The 25846-nt window shown below is 41.3% G+C and overlaps 2 protein-coding genes across 9 annotated transcripts in view; one reads left to right on the forward strand and one right to left on the reverse strand.

Moving 5' to 3' along the window:
• Window positions 1–7564, reverse strand: part of LOC116061082 (inhibitory synaptic factor 2A) — a 31607-nt gene extending 24043 nt beyond the window's left edge. For both annotated transcript variants that reach the window (XR_004896303.1, XM_031314969.2), the window contains exon 1: window positions 7033–7564. The gene's annotated coding sequence lies outside the window, so the exon portion shown is untranslated. The remainder of the gene's footprint in view (window positions 1–7032) is intronic.
• dock1 (dedicator of cytokinesis 1) overlaps window positions 1–25846 on the forward strand; it is a 195633-nt gene that overhangs the window by 108458 nt on the left and 61329 nt on the right. For all 7 annotated transcript variants that reach the window (XM_035997233.1, XM_035997234.1, XM_031314965.2 and 4 more), the window contains one exon: window positions 22987–23088. In XM_035997233.1, the coding sequence (XP_035853126.1) occupies window positions 22987–23088 (102 nt within the window). The remainder of the gene's footprint in view (window positions 1–22986; window positions 23089–25846) is intronic.

Consider the following 25846-nt stretch of genomic DNA (forward strand, 5'->3'; position numbering starts at 1 on the left):
AGAAAGGCCAGGATAATAAAAAAAAGAAATAACACGCAGTGTAGGAAACACAAGTGGTAGAGCTACCATATAGATCTTCACCTTGTATTGTATGGATATAATCACTTAATGACTCCTGACCTCCATTGCCATTAGGTTGATTGAGCTGTGAAAGCGGAGGGGTGTAAAACAATGTAAAGAGGAGGAATCAAGGCTGAATATAGCACAATCCAATACAATAATTTTCCGATTATCACCCTGGCTGCATTTGAATCATTTTAGTCAAAGATAGTCCGATTTTTTTTTCTTTTACCATGTGACGTGTATTTTCCGACTATTATCTAGTCACAAGCATGGCTGTGCTTTCCTGGTCTATCACTGTCAGTGTCCTCTCCATGTTTGTTCAAAGGATGACATTTTGAATAAGAGATTAAACTGTTACCCCACATCCCCTCTCCAAAGTAGGTCAGTGACTACTTCTATGATATAAGCTAGGCCCAAATTAAACATTGTATTCAATATTTGCAAAATGACATCTGATTACAATCCAAGATGCCACCCTGTTCTAAACCATCAGACATGAATGTAGTTTGTCAGCACAAACAGAAACAGTGTTTTTTTCTACTCTTCCTTCCCTACACACAGCCCCCACGATGCATACAGTTTCATGGTATTGTATCATATCCTCATTTAAATGTGATCCCTTTTGACATGCCTGCACTGCAGGCTGAATAATTTGTCCCTGGCTCCACATATCTGATATGTTACCCATTGGGTTCAAGCCCGGGCAACTGTAGCAGCACTCGCATCTCACCTCTGGCTGGAACTCCACCCCCTGGCCTCTTGCATAAACAGCATGACTCATCATACACGGCTGTGACAATTGCCCCTTTTTAGGGTGGCCCTGGTCTTTTTTTATGTTAGGGGCAAGTAAGTGAAGTGAACTGACCCAGTATTTTCTACCCAGTTGGACAGACCAAAAACAGACCTCACAGGGTCATGTGCGCATGGCAAAACACATCAGACGTGTTCACATCTGACCTTGTTTTAGCAGCACAGATCACATGGCTGTCATACTGGCACTAAGGGTCATTATTTGGGTTATTTCTAGGGACAAAAGTGCATTTTGTTCATAACCCTGAAAGCCGGATTCCGCACGGCTGGTTCTTGGGAATAATTTCTCTTCTAACTCAGCCATTGTTTGAAGCTTTGGAGTCCTGCAGGGACAATCCAGATTACTGCAGTAATGCAATTCATTACTCTTTAATGGAATGGTCTTTATGCTCACAGCCCATGCTCATTTAATGCACCACACCTTGAATGTTTTTTTAAATGGTTCCCCATTACTTGCATTATTTTAAAATGCATATGAGTCGGCAGTTTTGTGAATGGCATTTGCCTAATTGAACTTTTGGTTGCCGGTGGGTAAAATCTTAAAAGGTGAACATTTTAGTGTTCTGATTCAACCTGGGAATTAAATGTTTGCCGTAACTTTGAGCTTGACTAATTTTGTGTTATCGCTTCTGCTCCACCGAAGGGAAATTTCATTAATATAGTATGCATTACAAAACCGGTGAATTAATTAAATGCTGGAAATATGGCTATACATGTCAATTAGCAACAGCAGCCTAAACAGTCTTTCTTGTTTAAGAACAGGGTGTTTCATTGAGATTTTCTATTATCTTTTTATATCTTTTACATAACGTAAATCTTTTCCCTGTGTATACACACTGAACTGTATGTTTTAGCAGTTTGATTGGAAGCTTAGAACAAATAGTATAGTTAAGTAAGCTATTTAGTCCTACACTGTATTATGGCCACATACTTTAGTGCACTTTTGGTCTGGGGCTGTACAACTTTGTGGCAGTTTGGGGTAGATCTTTTCCAGTTTAAACATGATAGTGCCCAATGCACAAAACAGTGATTTTCTTTAGTGTGAACTTGCCTGCACATTGCCCTGACCTCATCCCCATCCAACACCTTTGGGATGAAGTGGAACTCTGACTGTGAGCCACATCTTATCACCCAACCTCAGTGGTCAACCTCACTAATGCTCTTGTCGCTGAGTGGAAGCAAATCCTTGTGTCCCAGTCTAAGAAGAGAGGATGCTATTATAGTAACATATTAATCTAATCAATTTCATACTGTATTGATGTAATGTTTGGCAATACTTTTGACAATGTAGTGTATATATACCCTCCGATAGTCCTCACCTTCTCAAACTTCCCAATGACGGCTCAACTGTGTTTTTTACTGAATAAAACTCACAGGGAAATATATGCAGCCAGTATTGGATTTTTGAATTATAAACAAAGTGAGCTTGAACTCTGCCCTTGTGCAACATGATCAACAGCAAAAATCCTGCTTTTCTATTGCTGCAGTTTTACATTATTACAGCTCAGCAAAGCCTCAGGTGCTGCTTGAGCAAATGAGTGTAGCAGCGTCATTACAGTCATGTAAGTTCCAAATATTACTGTAATCCAGCTTTATCTACTCGTGTTTTGTTTTCCCCTTTTCTGTCTTCTGACAGCTTCCCCTCATAATTACACATGGCTTAGTACTGTATTGAAAAGTCTTTGATCTGCCTCTTAAGAGCACAGTGATTATGCAGTAAAAAGATATCCCGGCTTGTAGTTTACTTTGTGTTGGTGAGGTCATTTGACAGTGTGGGTTTATTGTTGGGTTTTTATCTTCTGTCTGTCTCTGTGCTGCAGCATGCAAGCAAGCTTGGGTGCACCTATGCTCTCAGGGTGTGATGTGAGGGTATACATATATCCGACTGATTGACTGTACAGGTCAGTGTTGAGGGATAACTGCAGTACAGTGCATTAGGCCGACACTAAACGCAGCAAATCCTTTGTCAGTTAATGGCAGCTTAATGCCGTAAGATGGAATGGCACTGGAAATCACAGGATTTTAAGGGATTGTCTCTCTAGTAATTGTTGCTCAGTCATCATGGATCACTGCACTGCTGCCAAGCACCATTTTAAAGATTTAGCTCAGAATCATCATGTGGTGTTGCAGTAATGACTAAATAACACCAGGAACATACTTTTTGTGGAGAGCGCAGTATGAGCTTTTGCTAATTGTAAACCGAGGAGAAGTTAATGTCAAATTTCAACCCTAGTTACAACAATCACATTTAGATCCAGGATAACTGACATTTTAATACCATTGTGATTCTACAGCAGTAGTGTCAGTACAGTTCTGTATAAAACATCTAAAATATAGATGCGGCAATAGCAACATGGCTTGAAATGAAACCAATACCAATAATATGGTATCATAATAGTTATTAATATTTACAGAGATGTAGTGTTTTAAGTCTGATACTGTGACTGGATAAATCTAGATTTGCTGTTAATCCACAGCACTCAGACTATCCTTATACATTTATAGCACACCATTTTTTGAAAAGCCATGTGGGCATTACAGACATTTTCACATAAATATTTTTATATTCATATTACATTTATATTTATTTTGCTTTCAGTTGTGCACTTGAATAAAATGTGCGAGAGACTGCATGAGATACTGCAGTTACAGAACATTACTTAATACAAGCTAATGGCTCATTGAGCCTCCCAAGCCTGTGTGTGTACTGTACATGTCATTAGGATCCATCCCCACTGTGTATGATGCTAGAAATTACCACCATGAAAGAACTCAGTATACTGTATGTCAGCCTGCTGCTGTTTTCATGGAGGACTTCTTATCCTTGAACTGTAGCCTGCGGACATTGTAGCCTTATTATTTTTTACTCACTTTGTCCCCATTGAATTGTTCTTTTCTTTGTTATTTTCTAATTCGCTGTAGTTAGTTGACTTTGTGCGCTACGCCTGCACCCAGGTGAGTTCTCTGGGAGCTTGATGAATTCACAGTAGGCCTGTAATCCATACGTCAGTGAACATGTTGGCTAGATGGAGATCAGACCTCAAGAAAAGGATGTATGCTGCAGAGGCTGCCTGCTCTAATCAGAATGCATCAGATCACTCTCTCCTTTCCTTTCCTCCTCCTCTTTCTACAGAACATTATATCTCTCTTCTTTCATTTACTCATTTTTTGTTCTCTTCCTCTAATCTTCTTCGTCTTCGTGGCTTTTTCTCTGTGTCTTTCTCTCTCCTCTCTTTGCCTTCTAGACACGCTGATGTTTCAAAGCTGATGGGTAACTAGAGAACTCCCCTGCTGCTCTCAGATTCCTCCTAGTCATCCCTAGCAAAGAGAAGAAGACACACACACACACACACACACACACACACACACATACACAGGTGTGGATGGAATGTAGAGGAAAAGACTAGAAAAAACAGGTGTATGGATGTAGATGTAGAGTTTTCGCTCTGCTTGAATGGAGCAGAATTGAATGTGAGTAAAATAGACAGATAATGATGAAATGGGAAGATGAAGCCATGGAGAAGGATCCATGAACAAGAATAGAGGTCCTGAAGGGGGAAAGAGATGGCAAAAGCCATCCTGTCTAGTCAATAAAATGTATTATTTTGTCAGCTCAACTGAATATCATGAAAGCCGTATAGTAGAGGGAGAGGCTGTACTGTATGAAGCCACTTCACAAACAACAAATACTCATTTTAAAATTTTTCTATTTTCAACTGGTTGAAAGACCTTCCTCACTATGCTTGTCTAATTAGTATGTACATGAAATCAAAAATTCCCTTAACTAACTTGTTAAAACCTTGAGGATACACACAATGTGCTTTGTTGAGACTACACTGAATGTAAGCTTTAACTTTTCTTTGTTTACAAGGAGAAAACCTTTTAATAATTCAAATTCACATTAAGACTATCAGCATGCATGACAGCTGATCCTGGCCTTCACTTGTTGAGATCAATCATTTCTATCAAGAAATAGAACAATATTGTTTGCAAGAACCTGAAGCCACAAGTAATTTGTGCTGAAACGATTAGTCAATCCACAGAAACGTATTTGACACATTTGATAATTGAGAAATTGTTGACATTTATCAAGCAAAAGTGCAAAATATTTGCTTGTTCAAGCTTCTCAAATATAAAAATTAGCTTTTTTTTCTCTTTTATGTAATTGGAAATTGAATATCTACAGGGTTTGGACTGTTATTTGGAACAAAAGAAGCAATTTGAAGATGGTGCCTTGGGCCTTTTTATGTTATAAAAAAAACCTGTTAATTGAAGAAACCATAAAGAGATTATTTTTTAATCCAAAGAATTGTTAGTTGCTAAACTAAAAGTAATGAAACAATAGATATATCGATACCTAGACTCTACTTTCTTCTTTTACCACAGAAAACTCCCATCCTCTGTTCCTCTGCCTCTGGGCCTGTCGGAGCCCCAGCAGACTGGGCCCCTACTGCAAAGCAGTGGGGAACACATGCTTTACACACACATACACCAGTGCACACTGAGAACAACACCCAGGTGGGATTATGTGCAAAGAGTAACAGAAGTACGAAGTGACACAAACACACACACACACACACACACACACACACACACACACACACACACACACCTTTCCGTCTTCAACAACAGACGCACGCGATTCACCTCAACTGCTTGCCGTTGTGGTGCTCCCAGGAAAAAAAAATCTGACTTTGAATGAATAATCCTATTAGCACATGAAAGGTAACATCTGGCTTGTTCCAAAAGCTTTCATTCTTTTATAGGAGAGCAATTTGTTTTGTGGATGAATGAATACCCTTCCCAGGGACACAGAAGGCGAATGCCCACTTCACCACTCGTTTGGAAACCCTGCAATCTCCCTCACTTCTTCCCACCCTCCGCCATATTTGCTTGGTTTGGACAGGCAAGTTTCAAGTTTTCATGCCACTCTTCAGTGTCGGTACATAATACCCTTCAATTGTAAAAAGAATATTCAATATCCTCTCCTGGCATACTCTCTCTACTATTTCTCACAGCCAATGTCTTTTCCCCTTTCTCTATATCTCTGTCTTTCTCCTTATCTATCTTCATCTGTTTCCCTCAGTCCTCTTCTCAGTGTCTGTGCAAAGTGAAACAGAGCAGAGGGGAGATAGTATCAAAGCGTTGATGTGAGATAGGGTTTGAAGGGGAGACGGAGCAATGGGAGGAGATTTGTGGAGATGAGTGGGAGTGACAAGCGTTTTGTGTGGCATCTAAAGGACAGTGGAGATGTGAGGGTTCCAGGCAACCCATGTTCTCTCTCTTTCATTCTCTCTCATTCTGTCTTCACACACACACACACACACACACACACACACACACACACACACACACACACACACACACACGCGCCAATAATCTGTAAGAAGATGGTGACTTCACCAGTCCATTAATCTAGATTAGTCTTTAGTTTAAATTCCTTCATCAGAAGCCGCCAACTGCCTGATGCCTAGCTCTCATTACCTATTCCTCTGTGCTGCTAAACACTGCTGCCTCCGTACGTGGGACAACAGCTTCATGCAACAATTCTGCTATTTTTCTTTTGGTTAAGATACCAGTGTGGTTTATGTAATGCTCACTCAACTGCACAACTGAGAGGAAATGCAGCATCATGCAAGACCTTGTACGCAAGCACTGTTTTTGTGGAGCCAGTCATCTTAAATCTGGATCACTGGAGCCTTTCCGAAATAGAAAACTGACCTGCCAGATCTGATAAATGTCAGATAGCAGTGGAAGTGAGTTTTCCCCCACATATTATGAAATAAACCGTTTTCATGTCTAAAGTTTTCTAAACTGACTGATGGTCTCTTGAACTCAGCACCAGCACATTTTTTCAGCCGCTGCCTGAAATCTCCCTTAACCACTTCACCACAGCAGAGGCAACAAAGCTGAACTAAAATCAATCTGAGATGTACCTCCTTTCATCTACCACACGTATTTGATATTTGATCATCCGACTAAAAGGCAAAATCTCCAGTGAAAACATTCCCTGTGGATTATCCCGGGCTCAGTCCCACAGAGCGAGCAAATCCCTCGGATTTCCCACCTCCAGAGGTTATTTGACAGACTTTCCCCCTTGCAGTTGCAGACAAAGAGGTGAAATAAAGGAGAGGACAAGAACAGAGAAGAGCGACTCACCTCAGACTGTGAATTACTGACGTAGAGGATGCGTTAGCCTAGATCCCTGGTTGTGCCCATGCATGCCCTTTTCCTTAGTGGATTAGAGGCGAGCTGGAAGAGGAGGCTATGCCATGGCAGAAGTTAAGAGGACAGGCTGGCAGCGGCACGCAGGCAGAGCAGCAGCGGCAGTAGTTGGGGTAGTTGTTGCACATCGGCGTCCTCTGATCCAGTGGCGTGAGGTTCCTCTAAGCCCCAGTCAGAGTCAACACTCCCCCTCTCTCTTCCTCCTCTCCACCCGCTCTCCTCTGTTCCCCTTTCCTTTCTCAGCACGGCGTCGGCAGGGGCTCACACTCACTCACACATGCATACACACACTCACACAGGCGCACACACACACACACACACACACACACACACACACACACACTCACAGTGGCTGAACTCCGGACGCCTTAGTGACAGAGCCCATGCAGGCAGAATATCCCCATCGTGCCGCCGCAGTTCTCCTCTCTGGCTTTCTACTCTTTTCTGCGTGTGTGCATCTGAGTGTGTGTGTAGAGAGAGTGTGAGTGAGAGAGAGAGAGAGAGAGAGACAGAGGTAGAGAGATTAGGCGAGAGGGGGAGGGAGCATGGGAGAGAGAGAGAGAGCAGAGGGAGGAGGGAAGGTTGCAGTGGACAAAGTACAGTTTCAGTTTTGGCTACATCTGGCAGGTTCATGCATCATCCCTTTATCTCATCATCAGTGAAAGCAGTTCTGTCAGTGACCTCACTTCTGTGGAGACCATATGCTCATCAACACTTTCTTTGTCAGGAGCAGAAGAATTAAACTCCAACTTTGAAGGGATCTGTTCAGACTGCACTCTTCCTCACAGCTTTGCAGCCCGGCATGTCAGCATTTGTCTGGAGAAAGAGGATGTGTTTTATGAGACTTGCCAGTCTGCATGCTTGATGTTTTCATAGAGGGATGCTCGGCTCGTCATGTATTATCAACCTTGAGGGTTCCATCTCTAGTCTCCCCCCCTGTCATGGGCTAGTTAGTAGTTAACCCCGTTTGTGCGGGAGAAGACCTGTTTTTCATCTGGGAATGTGCATTTTCCCTTTTAGAGTTAATTGGATTTGTGGTGTAGCATTGTAGTGGTCAATGAAAGAAATAAGGAGAGAGGGAAATAACACTCTTGGTGAAACCTTGATCATGTTAAAGTGGAGCTGTATTATATGCCTGGTTGGAGGTTTTCAGAATCCTTGCTCGCCTTCACTCTGTCACAGGGAAACAGGGAACGTTCTGCTTTAAGCCTCAGGTACCATGGTAATGAGCTGCAGCTCTCCAGACAGCAGCTGCTGCCACTGTGTGTTTTTGCATTTAAGAGTGTGTTTTAGATTTTTTTTCTTATATCTTTTATTTACCAGTGAACCAACCATTAAACAACACACAGCCTATAAAGCATATTGTACGGTTAAGATTGGCAACATCCGATTATTCATTCAGAACCTTGTGGAGTCTATATGTATTATAATTTTATTGAGGATTCATGTAAACTAGAATTCAGTAACTTGGAGCCGAGGGGGGTTAAAGGAGAACTCCGGGCAATTTTTACGTTAATCTTGATCGCTATAAGTATGTGAGTACTGTCGATAGCAAAAAAAACGAGCCGAATCGGTGCTAGCTAACTGGAGCTGCTGCAGCTAATGCCGAGAGCTCCCACTTCGCTAAAACGGCAGTTTTGGGGGCATATCATAAAGAGTGCCTTTGTGCCTCTTTAAGAGATTAACATAAAAATTGCCCGGAGTTCTCCTTTAACAGGCTTTTTTTTTTTTTTTTTTTAAGATTATTTTTTTTGGCATTTTAGGCCTTTATTTGTGACACGACAGCTTAGACATTTAAGGAGAGAGAGCGAGAGAGGGGAATGACATGCAGCAAAGGGCCGCAGGTCGGAATCGAACCCGCGGCCGCTGCGCCGAGGACTGAGCCTGTGTATATGGGCGCACACTCTACCAGGTGAGCTACCCAGGCGCCCGTTAACAGGCATTTTGGGTGATGGAACCACAGTGCAGTCATTGTGTAGTAAAAGCAGACCCAGCGCCAGACAAAAATTCAGGGACGGGCACGCCATTATTTTTGGGGGGGCACAAATTAAATAAATCTCATCATGTAACATTATCTTAATTATCTTCCAAATGAGCATTGAATGAATGCATAGGTCTACACATATAACAGATTTCATTTGGTATTGAAACAGCATAACAGCAGAGTGACTTCATTTTCACTGCGCAGTATGTACACTGAACATACAACTATTGCGCACAACCACCATAGGCCTATACAGCATATACAAAGAGGGATAATTGCGTTAGCCTAAATCATGGACAACATGGCGATACATATAAAAACAGGGAGAATAATGTAGGCCTTGGCAATCATTAAGCATCTTAATCACAAGTATTAACGTTAAATTTTTATTACATTTTGGGTGTTTTTGAGGCTGTTTGTTTTACTGTCTCTCAACCTCTAACATGGGCTACAGGGAGCCAGCATATACAAGCTCACTGTTAGTAGAGCGGCAGGCGACGCTTTGCTGCAGAGGAAATCTTCTCAAAAGGCTGTCCTTCCACTCCTCCCTGAATTTCTTTCAGTCCTGTTCAAATGCCAACTTAATTAAATTGGCCTTTCTTCGATGAAGCATGCTGAGATGATGATCTGTAAGAACGTTCTTTAGTGTGGAAAAAGAGTTCTCACAGAGTGCAGTGCTTGCACCAAAAGTCAAAGCGTGTTTCAGCGCTGTCATCACGCTCGCCATTGCTTCGAGAGGTTTGTGGAAGTGTTTTAGAACTTTTTTCATTGTCCATTTACCCCCGTCAGGTGGGGACGAGACCTTCATTTGCTCACTTAGGAACCGGCGAGCCTCTGCATATTCCGACTCCACAATGGCTGTATTAGAAAGGTCCAGTAAAGGTTTCACTTTGGACACATCCAAAAAAAGTTGAATCCTCCGGGTCGAGAGATTTGAGCGCATCCATTAGCACACAGTTGCACTCCCCAAAACGCTGCTTCATTTCCCCACAAACTGCATCAATACAACTGAAATACAACCTGCGCAGCTCAGTTTCGTTGTTGGGATGTTCGTGTGTAATTCTTTCCTCAACTACATACATAGCAAAGGATGGGTTTGGTGTGCACTGTCTCTTTGGTGCGGGCTCCTCTGTTGCATCCTTGCAGCACTGGAAGAGTGCCATGAATTCTGTCTCAGAGAGCAGATTTTCAACACATGTACATGCTGAATTTACAAGTTGCAAACCTGTAAACAGATCCATGTCCTCTGCCTGTAGCATTGTGTTGGGGGGGGCGAGATATGACAAGATTTTGTGCGCCATCTCAGCGATGAATCTGAAACTTGGTTCAGACATGGCCTGCAGTAAACCTGTTGCTTCAACTCGCACGTCTTTTGGATAGGCTGTGGTGCTGTTGACTTTGCGCAAAAGGGTGGCAAGGTCATCAAATGATCTTAAAATAACGGAGACCGTGCCAAGATGACCAGTCCAGCGTTGATCTAAGAGTCGCTTCAGGGTCTGTCCCTTATACAGTCCTTCCAGGATTTTGCGATGTCGCGATCGCGCCAATTCACGCGAATTCAACCAATCACTGCGAATTTGATGCGACTCGCAATTTTGACCAATCACCGCAACTTTTCTGCACATTTGACCAATAACCTGAAGTTTCCCGCGACTTCAACCAATCACAACAGTCCCACGTGCACTCTGAGAGCCAATGACCGAATCGGGAGTGAGAACGGGTTGATCATTTCCTTGTTTTTGATATGAAGACGAGACGTATGTGTGACTCATTTACCAACAAAACGTACAGCGAAAGACCGTGCAAAACATTTCAGACCGTCCGATACATTTTAACATCAATGTAGACTTTAACGATTTAAAAGTCGCTGGAGTTGCTGCCGTTTCCATCCTGGCTGTCGGCTCTCTGCAGCTGGTAGGGCTACTGCTCCGTGCCCCCCGCGACTGACGCTTGCACACACACAAACACACACACACACAGACACACACTCTTTATCGCAATTTTTTACAAAAGCTCCCGCGAAATTAGGCATTTTGGGCCGCAACAATCTCAAAAAAAGGCCGCGAAATCCTGGAGGGACTGCTTATAGAGAAGGGAGACTGTAGGTTTTTTGCAGAACTTGTAGAGCATGTTGCACATTGTGAAAACATCCAAAAAGGCTTGCTCAGTTGCCAAAGCATGAATGACCACCAAATGAAGTTGATGATTGAAACAGTGGACATATGGTATGTCTCTGTGCAGTTTCTGCTGCAGAAGTTTCTGCAGTCCTCCGTGTTTGCCCGACATCAGGGAGGCGCCGTCGTACACCTGACTGATGATTTTTTTCGGGACTCAGTCCTGCTTTTGTTAATTCCTCAATAATTGTGTCAGTCAATGTACTGTAGCTGCATCCCCCTTGTCAGTCGTGGAAATGGTCAGAAGATGCTCAGTTGGCTCGTGCAGGTCATTGACAAAACGCACAATTATGGAAATATTTTCTGTTCCTGTAGGGTCTCTAGTTTCATCCACTTTTATAGTGTAAAACGACTCACCAACCTCTTTAACAGTCTGCTCTGTGACCATAGTACTCATAATGTCTATGATGTTGTTCTGAATATCATGACTAGTGTATCTAGCGTTGTGTGGAATAGACAGTGCTATTCTAGCCAAGGGAGGATCTTTCCTTAAAGTGTATTCAAACAAGGACAGAAATAGGCCACAGCCATCTCCAGACATACTATCAAAACCATCATTGTCCCCTCTAAAAGGTAGCTGGTTTACTGTAAGGAACTCAATGGCATCAATGATAGCTGACAGGTAGTATCTATTACGTTGCAACTGTTCTGTATTTACCAACGTAGCAATTTCTGTACCCGTCGGAACACGTCTCTCCTTATCTCTCCACATAGCTTCACAGAGCTGGTGTTCTTTTGATGATGCATTTTTGTTGAGTCCTTTCCCAGTCTCTGGTCTGAGTCTACAGCAGAGAAGGTTGCTCGGAACTTTCTGCATTGGTAGCAAAAGCAGCGTCTGCCTGGATGGAGTATTCCAGCCAGCTTCTGCTACCATACCAGGCGCTGTTGAAAGTTCTTTTTTTTCCTGAGAACAAGCGCGCAGGAAAAGTTTTCAGGACAATTTGATTTGGTTTCTCAACGCCGAGATCCCCTGGTTCTGCCGCCTGTGATGAAGACCCTTGCTTTGGGTTACAGTGTCGGCTAGCAGCACCGTGGCTAATGCTAGCTTCGTCAGTGACAACTTCAGAACTAACGTTACTCCCTGTACTTTCGCCGTCTTTGTCACTTTCTTCCACCAACATTGGTGGTCGTTGATTAACATTAAGGACACGCCATATATCCATAGCCTAAAGTATCTCTTTAGTTTACATTAAGCTACCTATTCTCAACCAAATTCCCGATAGCTGCCTGAGATGCAGGCTGCATGTCAATTTCCGTTTTAACCGCATCAGTTTTGACAAACCAATCCATTTACAATTATTTTAATAAAATTAAGAACAAACACCCTTTTATTTTTATTCATGATTTATGTATATTCAAAACAATATATTTTTATTTATTATGGTAGCCTATGGATAAAAAATGTTGTACAAAACAAAAGGTGTGATTGGTGACAGACTCATCCATCCAGGGTGGGCACAGCTGTCTCTGGGCCCGGCCCCCTAAAGCCCGCCCATAACACCGGGACTGAGTAAAAGCAAGATTTCTTGTAATAACAAATCTGGGCCATTGTGTTTTTAATAGTTCAATCATTGCAGCTTGTTTATGCCACATTATTATTGTTATTAAATATTATGTTTCTCATTAGTTGTATTTCCCTGTTGATTCTTAATTGTTATTAAGATGTCTTTTCTCTATTGGATCATTCCTTATTATTTTTCCAAAATATATTCATTGGACTTTTTTCTTTAAAGTGCAGAACAAAAGACCATTGAAAAATATCATTCCTTATTATTTGATTTTTTATTTTTATTTTTTTAAATATTGTCACAAATTATTAAATCCTGTTTGCTGTTATGAGGTCATTTCTTGTTATTATTTCTGTAATTCAGCAATTTTCAACTGGTATTAAACTGTTATAAGACACAAGATATCTGTCATATTGGTGACATAAAGGATTGAAACCTGAATATAAAAAAAACTTTCCAGTAAGCATATAACTGTAATGATTATGTACGTTTCCAGCTGTCTAGATATGATGGAAACTAGAAATTAAGAGCAACATCTATTCCATATATCATGCTAAATCACATGAAGATGTGTATAAAATATACTGCTAATTTTCCATTAAATATAATGGTTCATATGTAAAACAACAATCAGGGTTGTTTTTTTGAAAACTGTATATTTCACCCAATGTGTTGTACATCTGACACACTGTCGCTTCACTAAGGTGCTGGAACAAATATATACACAGAATATATATTGTCAAATGAATATTGTCATATTCCTCAAAATCCCAGCCTAGTAGTAGTAGTCAAAATGTAGATCTAGATTTATATAAGAATTCTAACATAAAAAAATCATTAGAGTCAAGCTCCAGCTTTGTGATTTATGTTCCTTATAAAAGGGTGGAAGAAAAGAAGCAGAAGAAAAGAATAATGTTGGATTGTTTCTCTTATTCTAAATACCATTTGTGTCCTCAAGATACTGGTAAAAAACAAAACAAATATTTGATTGACAGCTTTGACTGCTGAGTACACCATTCAGTCAGCAGGACATGCTCAAACGAAGAAAGTGATAAAACATGTATAGAGAATGAAAAAGGAGATGTGACTGTGAATTACAGCTGAGTCTCTTCAAACTAAAATCCATTAGACCTCCTTTCCTTGTTTATCGCTCTCTCACTGCGTCACAGCTCTCTCAGCCGAGCCCTTTATGACATAAAGTTTTGTTATTCTTTGTATATCCCCACGCCCATCTCGCTTCTCTACAACCTGACATAAAATACCCCTTCTTCCTCACAGACTGACTGCATCTTCATGGTGCTGAACACTGCACTCACACTCAACAGCACAGTTTTATGAGATTGGCTTCTTGTTTGGGAGTGACAGTAACACATCTGCTTCACAGCCTTGTTATTGCTCTGCCAGTTGACGTCAGGCTCCAGGTTTGACACAGGAAAAAGCTGAATAATGTTTGGAAAGATTTGACCTTGGAACATCACAGTGCTTGGCAAATGTTTTATGTTTGAACCTAGGGTTAATGGAATTTGTTTAATGGGTAGAACTCCTCTGGGAGGTCAGGTCTACTGTATGTGGGGTTGGAATGGGCTTTGCTGTTTTCTTTTATTGGAATGTGCTCAGCGATGTGCTTGTGTAAGCAAACTGTTTCTCAGATAGATAAACCAGTGGCAGCGGACAAGTCACTGGAGTCACTCTCCTCTATTGATTTCATTACCTCAAAGCCAAGCCCTCAGGGGACTCCTATTTGATGTCCTTGTCCCTCTGCATGTATGCTAAACACGATGCAGACCCAGTCCTCCATTCTTTTCTGCTATTCAATCTCTGTCACTATCAAGTACAGGCAAAATAGGAAGGACATCTGACAGAAATATTACAATATATGAAAGATGAAATATGACAAAAAGTAAACAGACTTTTGCCCTTGGCTGAGGTGGAACGGAGAAAAAAAAGACATGAAACATACCAAACGTATGCATCTTCTATTGTAGACAAAGCTTTTTTTTTTTTTTTTTATCATTCTGCCAATCATCATTATGTGCCTGCCTCAACCAGAAAGCCCCAAGAAATAAAGAAGAATCCCACGAGGGGAAATTCACAATTTTCACTCTTTTAGTACAGTTGCACACACATTAAACACGGGCCTGGACTACCAACATGCTCAGGACCTATACATGCTATACACACTAATGGAGAGATGTCAGAGTGAGGGGGCTGCTCCTTGGAGGAGCGCCCCGAGCAGTTGGGGGTTCAGTGCCTTGCTCAAGAGCACATTGGCAGTGCCCAGGAGGTGAACTGGCATCTCTCCAGCCACACTTTGTTCCATACGGGGACTTGAACCAGCAACCCTCCGGTTCCTAACCCAACTCTCTACAGAATGAGCTCATTAGTCGTGTTTCCATTCACCTATTTTGATGACTATTTTGAAGTATCGCAATAGAAAAGCTTAATGGAAATGGCTAAATTCAATAAAACTTCCTCAATTGTGCGAAAAAGTGAGATGTTTTTGCCTTTCACGAAGAAGAGTTAATTCGCTAAATGGGATATGGAAACGCCTTTGCCGAATAAACTCTGAAGTAGCAAACCTTTAACTCACAGGACTGATCAGCTGTTTCCGCAGTCGGCGTCTTCTCGGATATTCCCATAACGTGTATTTCTGTATTCAACAGGAAAGAACAATTACTGTAAAACTTGCACAATTAAACCAAATTCCTAAAGACATCTCTCTAATTATCTCTTGTAGATGGGTTAGATGTGGCTTTCCCGTTTCCTGTTCGCCACCTCCACCTCTTCTCTGTTAACTGGTGGATTACAGCCATGTGTAGCCTATACGCCATCTTCTGACCAAACTACACTGTAGCCTAGTTTATCCGCTCAAACCAGTTGACGAAAACGCACCTAATTCAAAAAATGTTTTGCGACATTTTAAAATTTCTCTCAAAATTCGCTTGGCACTTGAATGGAAACAACTTTTGACAGCACTCGTACTGCTTTGTCTCAGCTCATACTGCTGTCACACTGATGTCATACTGCTACAGTAATTGCTTCTGTATGTGTTTTGTGAAAAGGATACACAATTAACACAATCAATTATCTAATGCACCTAAACATCCAAACTTTTCTTAAATTACTGATTTCCAGTTTACATTCTTATGCAACTTTCATTTTAGTAGCCTCACTGTTGCCACTCCAGTCCGTCCCCTGAGCTCCTAAGTGCATTCATCCACACAGTACATTAGAGTGTTGAGTGTCATAGCGGTATGGAACCAAACTACTAGATGGTGAAGAGAGAGCTGTCAGTTTATTGTAGCTTAGATCTTTCAGCATATGTGTGTGTGTGTGTGTGTGTGTATTTCAGCTGACAGGCTGATATGATGTGTCTGCTGCACTGCCCCAGCAAATATCCGAGTGAGAAGCAAAGCTGAAAATGTGCCTAGCAGATACATCAGTGAGTCTGTCCCCATCTGCTGCAGTCTTTTGGTCTTTTCATCAAACGTATGTACAAAGATGGCTCTTAGACTGTCCAAAAAAAGTTATCAACCTTGAGGGTTCCATCTCCAGTCTATTCACCTTGTGTTGTTTCAATCTCCCCGAATTCTCATAACTGCGGAGTCCTTTTGTAAATTTGGTATCGTCAACTCTGTGTAGGCCATCTCCAACCACAATATTTAAAGTTGACCTTTATTAACCATCTGGACATTGGACATCAACACACTATTGACTTACACAATCTCCCTCATGCTCCTGTCCATCCACATAATCTGCCACACCATTCAAGCAATGGTCAGTACCATCTATTTGAGAGAAAGTGGCCTTGGCTCAAAAGGGTTTCCTGTGTAAATTAAGGTGTCTGTTCAAGGAAGTATAATGCTTTGATGTATTAGAGTGTGAAAGTGCTTCCTCAAGCTTGTCTAAGTTGGATGCTGTCTGAATAAATGGCATAACGGGTCACTTTCATGGTTGGCTGCCCAGGTTTTTCCGTGGTTATTATTTATCCCTATGTATTCTGAAGTGTTTTTCTGGGAGTCACAATGCATTACCCCAAATGCTATTAAAGTAGAAAATGAAGTGTGAATGGTTTCAGCTGGCCTTGAACAGGTCCTCTATTTGTTTCCATTGGCTGACCCGCCTGTCTGACACCTTGTTGGCCTGGTGTTGGAGCCAAGTGGGCTCGCTGTTGAATCCTGCAGCAGTGGCCAAGTGCCTCGCATGTGTCAGCTCTGCCTCCCTTTCACAGGCCAGTGTGAAAAGTGCTCAAGTGCTGCTGCCTTTCCAGCCTCTCTGTTCTTTGCCTGCAATGTTTGTGTGCGTGGTGTGTAGAGACAGAGGAGCTCATACCCCTCTGGTACAGAAGCAATAAGACACAATACACTATATAGTGATTTTAGAGCAACGACATCCAGTCATTATTGCTCCTATAAAACAACTACAGCATGCAAATCAAGTATACACAGTTAATTGCTTTGAACACGTTAGAACATTTAAATTTGAACGGAATTCTGCATACATTTGCCGTATTATGATATATATTAAGTGACAAATAAGTTGTTTTATGAGTTCTAGTTAGAAAATATATAAATCGACTGTTATGAAAAGACAGAAAGAAGGTTTATGTTTGTGTATTCTACAGCAAATAAAAGAAGAGACCGAGACAGAGGTCCTCTGACTTTTCTTATTTCTTATACTGTGTTCTCCTGTTTTTTGTCTTTCTATCAGGGACTATTGATGCTCTTTCACATTTGTATTTGAATTCTCCTCAGAAGAGAAGAGGCAAATTAAAGAGAACACAAATTGAGATCTCATTGTGTGCTATTGTTGCCTCTGCCAGCACAACTCATCAGCATACACTCAATGCTTCTCACACTCAAAGTCTCCATGACTTGTGTTTGCATATGAGGAGTGTCTTCATACCTCTCGGATTAAATGGCATAGGGAGGTTTTCTGTGTGCATGTGTAATTTCCGTTGTAATGAGGCAGCAAATTCATATTTCATCAGGCCTAAAGCTAATAGAGAGAAAGAGGGAGTAATTTCTGTCCCTTTTGGTCATCCCCCTCCCCCTCCTCATCTTTTTTTCTATGCGCCTGTGTCAGTTTTATCTCCTCCAGAGACAGGTTGAGGCTCTCAGTCTACATTTCTCTAGAGACTGACGCGCCATTTCCCCACTGGCTTAATTAAAGGCTTAAAACAATGCTCTGTTTATGGGGCAATCCTTTACTACTAGAGCAAACATCAATTTCTGCTTCTTTGCTGTCAGGTGTTAAAGTGAGATGAATTATCAGAGAGATGCAAGCTACAGAGCTGCATATGATGGATCTGGCCCTGCCCTCTAATCACCACTTTTTCATTTCCGCTAAGATTCTGCCTCATTTGCCCTCGAGCTTAAGATGGATATGGAGGCAGGTTTTTGGAAATCTGCAGCGTCTGGACACTGTGATAGATAACAATAGTATACGTTTCTGTTTATTGTTGTTTAGCTTGATAAATTGTTTTGGTAAATAAATGCTTGAGATTGATGACAGCTTAAGTTGGCATTAAATGATTGACTTCCGTAAACATCTTGAGCATTTTTTTGTCCTGTCCTTCAGGTGCTTCGGTTTCTCCATTGGAAGCTCAATGATCAATCTAAAAATGATGGTTTCTTGCTTTGCTCATGTCCTTTGTATTTGAAGTCCTGAGCGTTGTATCAAATTGCTCCCTTGGATCCCTTCATGACAAACACTCAATAGGGCTCTCTTGTGCTTAGAAAAATTGCGATTTTGGACACTTATTAATCATCATATTACATCATCACTGACAAGTGAAGTGTTTTAGAACTGCAATTTATATGTCCATCATCTCTGGTGCAAAGTGGCATTGGATTATGAGTGTTTAAACAAAAGGTAGTGTACATGCTTTGGACACTACAGTGTTGTCCAGGCATGACTTTGTTTTGGTGTACTGCCACTGTGGCTTACAAAACACAACTGACTTTTCCTTTTGTGCTGCCCTCAGCCTAATCTTTACATTTTTGCTCCACATATATTAAAGGTCTAGCAAAACTGTTTTAACAATTTTATTTCTAGTGTAGTCTTGTTGATTTTGTTGAATTTGTTTGATGGGTATAGAGAATAGCATACAAACAAGTCATGAAATGCAGGAGGTGTCAAACACACAATCAAACTTAAAGTAAACTTATACATTCAAAGCAGTACAAGCAGTTCTGTCAGGATTTCTTAACTTCTCTGTTTCTGTTTTTTGTCTTATTTTTGTTGTTGTGGTTAGGCAGGCAGCTGAAGGAGTATTTTCTGGTTCTGTCCCTCTACTACCACCACTATGCAGCTTCTGAGTGTGTCACATACCTCCCATCGCCTGCCTCTCCAAACTCAGAATTGATAGGCCCGCTTGTGACGACTAGTGATGGAGAGACTTCTTTTTTTCTTCTCCAAACCCTTCTTTTCTTCGCCTGCTTCATTTGGTTTCTTACCATCCCTTGAAGCAAACAAAAATAATACTTTTTGAAAAAAAAAATACTGCTTATTTTATTTTTTTAACTGCTTGAAAAAACAAAACAAAATGCATTGTGACAGGAACACTACCGGGTTTATCCCAGCGATAAAAGTGTGCGAAATGAGCCATGAGAGGACAGGCTGACCTTTTGAGTTTTTCTGGTTCACTCCAAACACGCCTGGTCATTCTGAGAGACCTGTGGAGTCAGCTGTATGACACCGAAGGCTATCACACCGCGCTACTTTGCACTTATCAACTTAGAGCTGGAGACCTCAGAGCTGCATACCTGAACTTTTCCATTTGCCGTCATGCCCCGCATCTCTATTTCTCACATTAGCCCTTAACAGCTGGTGTGGCATGTGTTCTTGTTCCGCATTTAGATCTTAATCGCTGCACAGTGAAAGGTCTGAATCCCTTTTCTGAGAGAGATTCTCTGTCTTTATCTTCCACTTTGAAACCACGTCAAGCCGGGAATATGGTTGCTAGATGCCTTGCCTGTATTTAATTTGGATTTGCCAGCTGATCCTACTGCCTCGAGCAGCAATTACATGTTTGGAATCTTAAGATTGATTCATGAGCAACACATTAGAGCAATAAAATCAACACTGACATTGGCGTATGTATGCCTGTGTTGTTGGCAGTCTTGCTTGAACATTGAAGCTGAAGGGGCTTATGTTACTGTAAGCAGCGCTGGAACATTATGGCAAGTCCCACACTGAGGCTTACAGAATTTAAAGTTTGCTGTGAAGGCTGTTTCTCTTAGGGATTCATTCTCAGCAGAAGAGATAGATAGAAAGAAAGAATGAACAAGCTCCAGCTGATCTCCTATAGTCTGTGAGTTGCTGCAACAAGCGCCAATGACTTCTAAAGACTGCTGCCTGCTTTGAAGACCTTGCTGCTTTTATTAATAAAGTGACTGCCCAATGTGAGGAGAATTGCAGCTGCCAGTGCCTGTCCCCTTACGCCAGTTAGACTTGTGGATCTGGGAAATTAGAGTTTGAATGAAGAAAGATCTTTCATCATCCTCAAATAAGTCTTTGAATAATGCTGCTTCTGCCAGGGAACTATACGTTAAATCTTCCCCAACAAGATAAATGCCGCTAACCTAGTTTTAACGCAGCACCAGAGGTTATCTACATGCTTGTGATTAATTAACGCCATCTTTTGTTCTCCAGTGAAGAGAATAAGATGTTACAGAAGTGTGACAGAAACGTCATTTTACACACTTAATACACACTTGTCTCTGGTATTTTGTAATCAGACTCTGTCTAAATTTGTTCCTCATCTTTAATGCTGAAGAACTGAGGCTTACATGCCCTCACACATGAAAGAGTCTTGCCCTCTGTGCTTTAGAAAAACATAACATGAGTCACGCTGGTTTCTGTGAAGCATTACTGAGAGGAAAGTGAAGCAGTCATCAGCTCCACGTAGTAAAACAAAGAAAAGGTGGAGGAAAAATGATTAATAGACATTTTGCATTAGGGATTGTTTTGGTGTCTTTGATATCTCTATATGGTCAAGCCCCAGCGTATATAGTTGAACTATTAAAGCCTCACGCTCCTCTGAGGTCATTAAGGTCTGCTGACCAGCTACTCCTTGTTGTCCCTAGAACGCGGCTCAAAAATAGGGGAGATCGAGCGTTCTCAGTCATGGCCCCAAGGCTTTGGAATGAATTGCCTCTGAATGTCAGATTGGCCCCCAGCCTTCAAATTTTTAAATCACGACTTAAAACTCACTTTTATTCATTGGCCTTCAAACCTGCTTGAGAGTTGTATTCTGTATTCTGCATTTCATTTTTCTAGTCTGTTATTTGTTTTAAATGTTTTTTTTGTTACTCGCGTTTATAATCATGTCAATGTCCAGCACTTTGGTCAACCTGGTTGTTTTAAATGTGCTTTACAAATAAAGTTGGATTGGATATTGTCAGTGTTGATAGGGTATTTTTCATACAGTACATATTTACAATTATTTACATTTGTCTAAAGATATTACAATGTGCAAAACAAAAAAAACTGAGCAAAAAATAACCACAAGAACAACATCAGGAAAGAAATAAGAATTTGAAGAGAGGGCTCAGATGAGGGAAGAGAGTCTGTGTGTGTGTGTGTGTGTGTGTGTGTGTGTGTGTGTGTGTGTGTGTGTGTGTGTGTGTGTGTGTGTGTGTGTGTGTGTGTGTGTGTGTGTGTGTGTGTGTGTGTGTGTGTTTAGCATCGCTTCTGCTCCACTGTGCTTTGGTGGGTCAGGCGTAATTACAGCTCAAGGAGAGGTTCTGCACCGAAACGCAATGCCTTGTGAGGATTAACTACCATGAAGCAGCAGAGTTATATCCTTTGCATGAGTGCTGCATTAACAGGGTCCTCACTTTACTGAGGTAGTCCCTGTCCAGATTAAAGTCCCAACCTGGGGTTTGTTCGGGTGATTAGCTATGGAGTGATACTGTCCTGGCATTATTGTAAACCAATCTCACTGTAACCCATAATACAGGTCCACTTTGCTCAACCTCATCATTAATGTCAGTCATTTTACAGATGACATGAATAAATAGTAACCTTTCAATTCTTAAATGTGTGTATTAAAGCTGCCTCTTTACACAAATACAGATGCTGTCAGTCAAAGAGGGAAATAAATCCGTTACATAAGATATCTTTAAAAAGATATCCAATTGAAAAATGTTCCTTTTGGCCTTTTTTCTTCCGTTTGAAATATCAGTTCCTCATGGGTTGTTGCTTTTGTTAGCTCTAATTAAATAGGTATGTGTGTTCGTGGAAAAAGGTCAATCTCAATCCTGTGATATGATGCTTACTTCAGTAGTTTTTGAGTTGAAGATAGACAGTCACCTACTTATCAGACCTTAGACTTATTAATCTGGATGTGCTTTCATGCATTCTGCGACAAAGCAGATTTAATTACTTTCTCTTATCTTTGGTGCATTTTCTTTGATCAGCTACTTGAGGTAAAACTGTCTGGGAGTATTCCAATAATAATACTGTATGTTTGAATTCTTCAGTATTTATGCAAATTCTATAATGTATTGTTTACATTTATTTTTAATTAGCAGTACATATTTTGTTAGCCCAATGAATACACTTACAACATCATATCTTTTACATCTTTTTTTCTTACTTTTTTTTTTTGTTCTAGTACTGTTTGAGTTACTTGGTATCTGATTATCCTGATTCTTTGTATAAATCCCATGCTTAATTCATCTATTCCTGTGAGTTTCTCACACAACCTAACTGTCAACTTTCAACAGTATGAACTCAATCCAGTCACACATACAGTCAAGCAGGGCCCCTCCAAAATATGTCAATATGTTCCCAGTTCCTCTTCCTCTTTTTCTCTAGTATGTCTCGGCCTTTGTCCAGACACATTACTGGCATGACACTTGATGGCAGAGGCAGGCTCTCTCCACCCATTTTCCTTCCCTTATCTGCTCTCCACAGCACATGCACAGCATGCTAACCAGAGCCAGGATAGCACACTGTAAGGTAAAGACCTCACAGGCATTATAATCAGTGGTGACAAAGAGTTGGGGAGTGGAGGCCAGCAGGTTAATGATATCAGCCAATGAGTGAGGGTGCCTACCTTTTCAAATCTGGGAGGCCAGGCCTGCTTTAGTATTCAGATCCAATCAACTCAGCTAATCAGAATCCATCAAAATCAAAAGCACCGAGTGGTGCTATCCTCAGCCTTCAATTTGAACTTGATTGTGAATTGAATGTGCCTCTCTCTCTTCTCCAGGGAAGCTTCGTGGCCAGCATGACTGCCACACTGAGACAGATGGACGACTATCATTATGCTCATCTGATCAGCACCTTTGGCAAGATAAGGAGTGATGTGGTGGTGAGTACACCTTACCAGTGTCCATGACACTTTAGGCTACATAGTCATGTAATACCTTAAATTGCAGGTCTAATAGTTCAGCATAATTTTGCATTGTCTTTTCTAGAAATTGAAAGGAAAATGTTTTTCCCTCCACAATAAAGTATGAAATTGAATTTCTGTTAGTCCTTGCTCCCAGGCTGCTACATGCACAGCATGCTCTTGATGATAGTAACTCCTAGGGGAAGCAGATCACTCATTGCAGCCAACAAGTTGTGGAGGAGGGATAAATCTCATTGATGTCATGGATTTCAGCTCTGAATAATTCCTTCCTCAAAGCCGTATTTCTCTAGTATGTGCTGCCAGATTAGCATTATATTACTCTACTCTGACAAGTAGGGAAATCCCACTGTTTGCTTGTAGCCCAACAAATGACTTTTGGCTTTGTAAGAAGGAGAATAATCTGATTTATTTACAGGTAAAGCTTCATAATCCCAGAAGCCAGAGATTCTGGCTTCATTTGCTGCACATACTGTTTTTATTTGGTATTCAATGAACGAATGCCCCTTTAAGAATAGAATAGAAATAGAACTCTCTAACCTTCATGATTGTACACAGGGCTTGTTTGAGGCTGCCTGTCTAGTTCCCACAGCAGGATAAACAATCACTGTGATGAAGCTGGAGCTTCCCACAGATTTATTGTTCCTGAAGCTATCCACATTTCAGAACTGGCCGCATCCCAAAGGGACAATGTTGTTTTGCAGCTTTCTAAACATGCCACCACAAAGCACAGGGATTCATCCAGGAGTGAAACATCTCCAGCCAGAAATAGATTTACATGCATATTTATGTGTTTGGTATTTAGCTGCAACTCATATTAAAAGAAAGCTATTGCAGGTGTGACAGTAGAATACAAAATATTCAACTTGGAAACTTGGCTTTGTAGGCCTGACAGGGAATGAGTTTAAAGTTGTGTTGAGCTGGGTATCTATTAGTAGTATAACTGGACCTAATTATCAAGTTGTCATGCTAGGCTTTAATAGCTGATAATTATGTGTCCGGTTTAACTAAATATCACAAGAAAAGTGTTCCCGTTAGAATTAAAACAACTGTAATCTCATTGTACTACAACATGTGAGGATTCAGAACACATAAGATTATTGGTCTCAAGTGCTATCTTCAAAAGGAAAATATATGTGTCACCTTAACCTTAAAGGGGTGATAGAATGATTATATAGGGTATTTCACACTGTTCTTTAAGGTCTCCTAATAGGGTATGTAACATTGGTTGGGCTGAAAATTGCCCGAGTGCTATTCTATGGGCCCTTAACTACCCTGTGAATATGGCCCTATTTGTAACAAGAGCTTTTCTTCCAAATATGGTATGCTCATGAATATTTAGATGAGCTGCACGCTGATTGGTTTGAGCAAACCACATACACATACATTGGAGACGAGACAGCAGGTCTCATATTTAAGACACTGCAAAGTTATACATTGTTTGTCTGCTATTTTGTTATTAAATTCACTTCTGAGACTTTTTTTATGCGAGAAATCAACTATATAAAGCTCAAATATGGGCCGTTTTACGAAAATGTATGGCTAATTGCAAATTTGGTAAGACGTGTCGGACTTCAGGACCTCCATACAGTCTGACGAGAAAGCGGCAGCCTGCTGGGCTCCATACCCAGTGAAAGTCACCGAGCCCCAGTGGCCGCCAGCTGCCGGCATAACTATTGTATATTTACAGTATGAATTTCGTCACGCCACTTATATCACAGCTACCCCAAGGTTTTACAAAGCTAACACTTGTGTCCGATTTCAATTTAATGCATTTTTGTGAATGTGAGGGGTTTCGTTAGCTTCTAGTGTCCCTTCAATTCTATGGGTAAAGATTTCGGCTAGCTAGCTACACTTTCGGCATAACTATAGTATATTTACACTTAGCTTAGCTAACACTTTTGTCCAATTTCAATGTAATGCAGGCAAGCTAGGTCTCATTGATAGAACTCCATCCAGCTCACCGCGGGCTCTATCAATAAGACTCGCGGACAAGAGGCGTTTATTTCCCTGATTGTTTAAATAACTCAACACACATATCCATTATAAGATTAACTGAAACCTGTGGTAAGAGATTGCGGGCGTAACAAGCTCACTGACCGCACTCTCACTCACACACACCGGCCATTTAGCAGGAAGAGGGGAGGGAGAACAGCGAGCTGCAGGCCCTGGAGCTCTGTCAGGGCAGAGGCGTTTTGTAGTCCAGAAACGGTGACTTTGCGCGGGTATTGAGCACCGTGGGCTGCCAGCTGTGACTGAGCACCATCTAGCTCACAGCTGGCCGGGGTCTGTGAAGGAGGACAGGCCGGGCGGTGAGGCAGCAACCCAGGCAGCACCGGCCGCTGAACTCCGACACAGTCGGACAAAATTTGCAATTAGCCATCAATTTTCGTAAAACGGCCCATATTTGACCTCTACATGGTTGATTTCTCGCATAAAAAAGTCTCAGAAGTGAATTTAGTGATGAAATAGCAGACGAACAACGTATACAATTTCTGAGATCTGCGCGAACCTATTCAGAAGACTACCTGATCTCAGATCAGTGGTGTAACCTATATAAATGTTGGGGCGTGACAAAGGTAGAGACTAGAGCCAAGTAAGGAGGAGCCACCGAGTTGACGTCAACTATTAGCTTCGTTGAGATTTGCCCGTTTTCAGAGGCAGTTTCAAATTGTGAGATTTGCAGAGGAAAGGGATGTCAATGGGATTTTGAGCTTCT

The sequence above is a fragment of the Sander lucioperca genome, chromosome 22, assembly GCF_008315115.2.
Source record: "Sander lucioperca isolate FBNREF2018 chromosome 22, SLUC_FBN_1.2, whole genome shotgun sequence".
NCBI classification, from domain to species: domain Eukaryota; kingdom Metazoa; phylum Chordata; class Actinopteri; order Perciformes; family Percidae; genus Sander; species Sander lucioperca.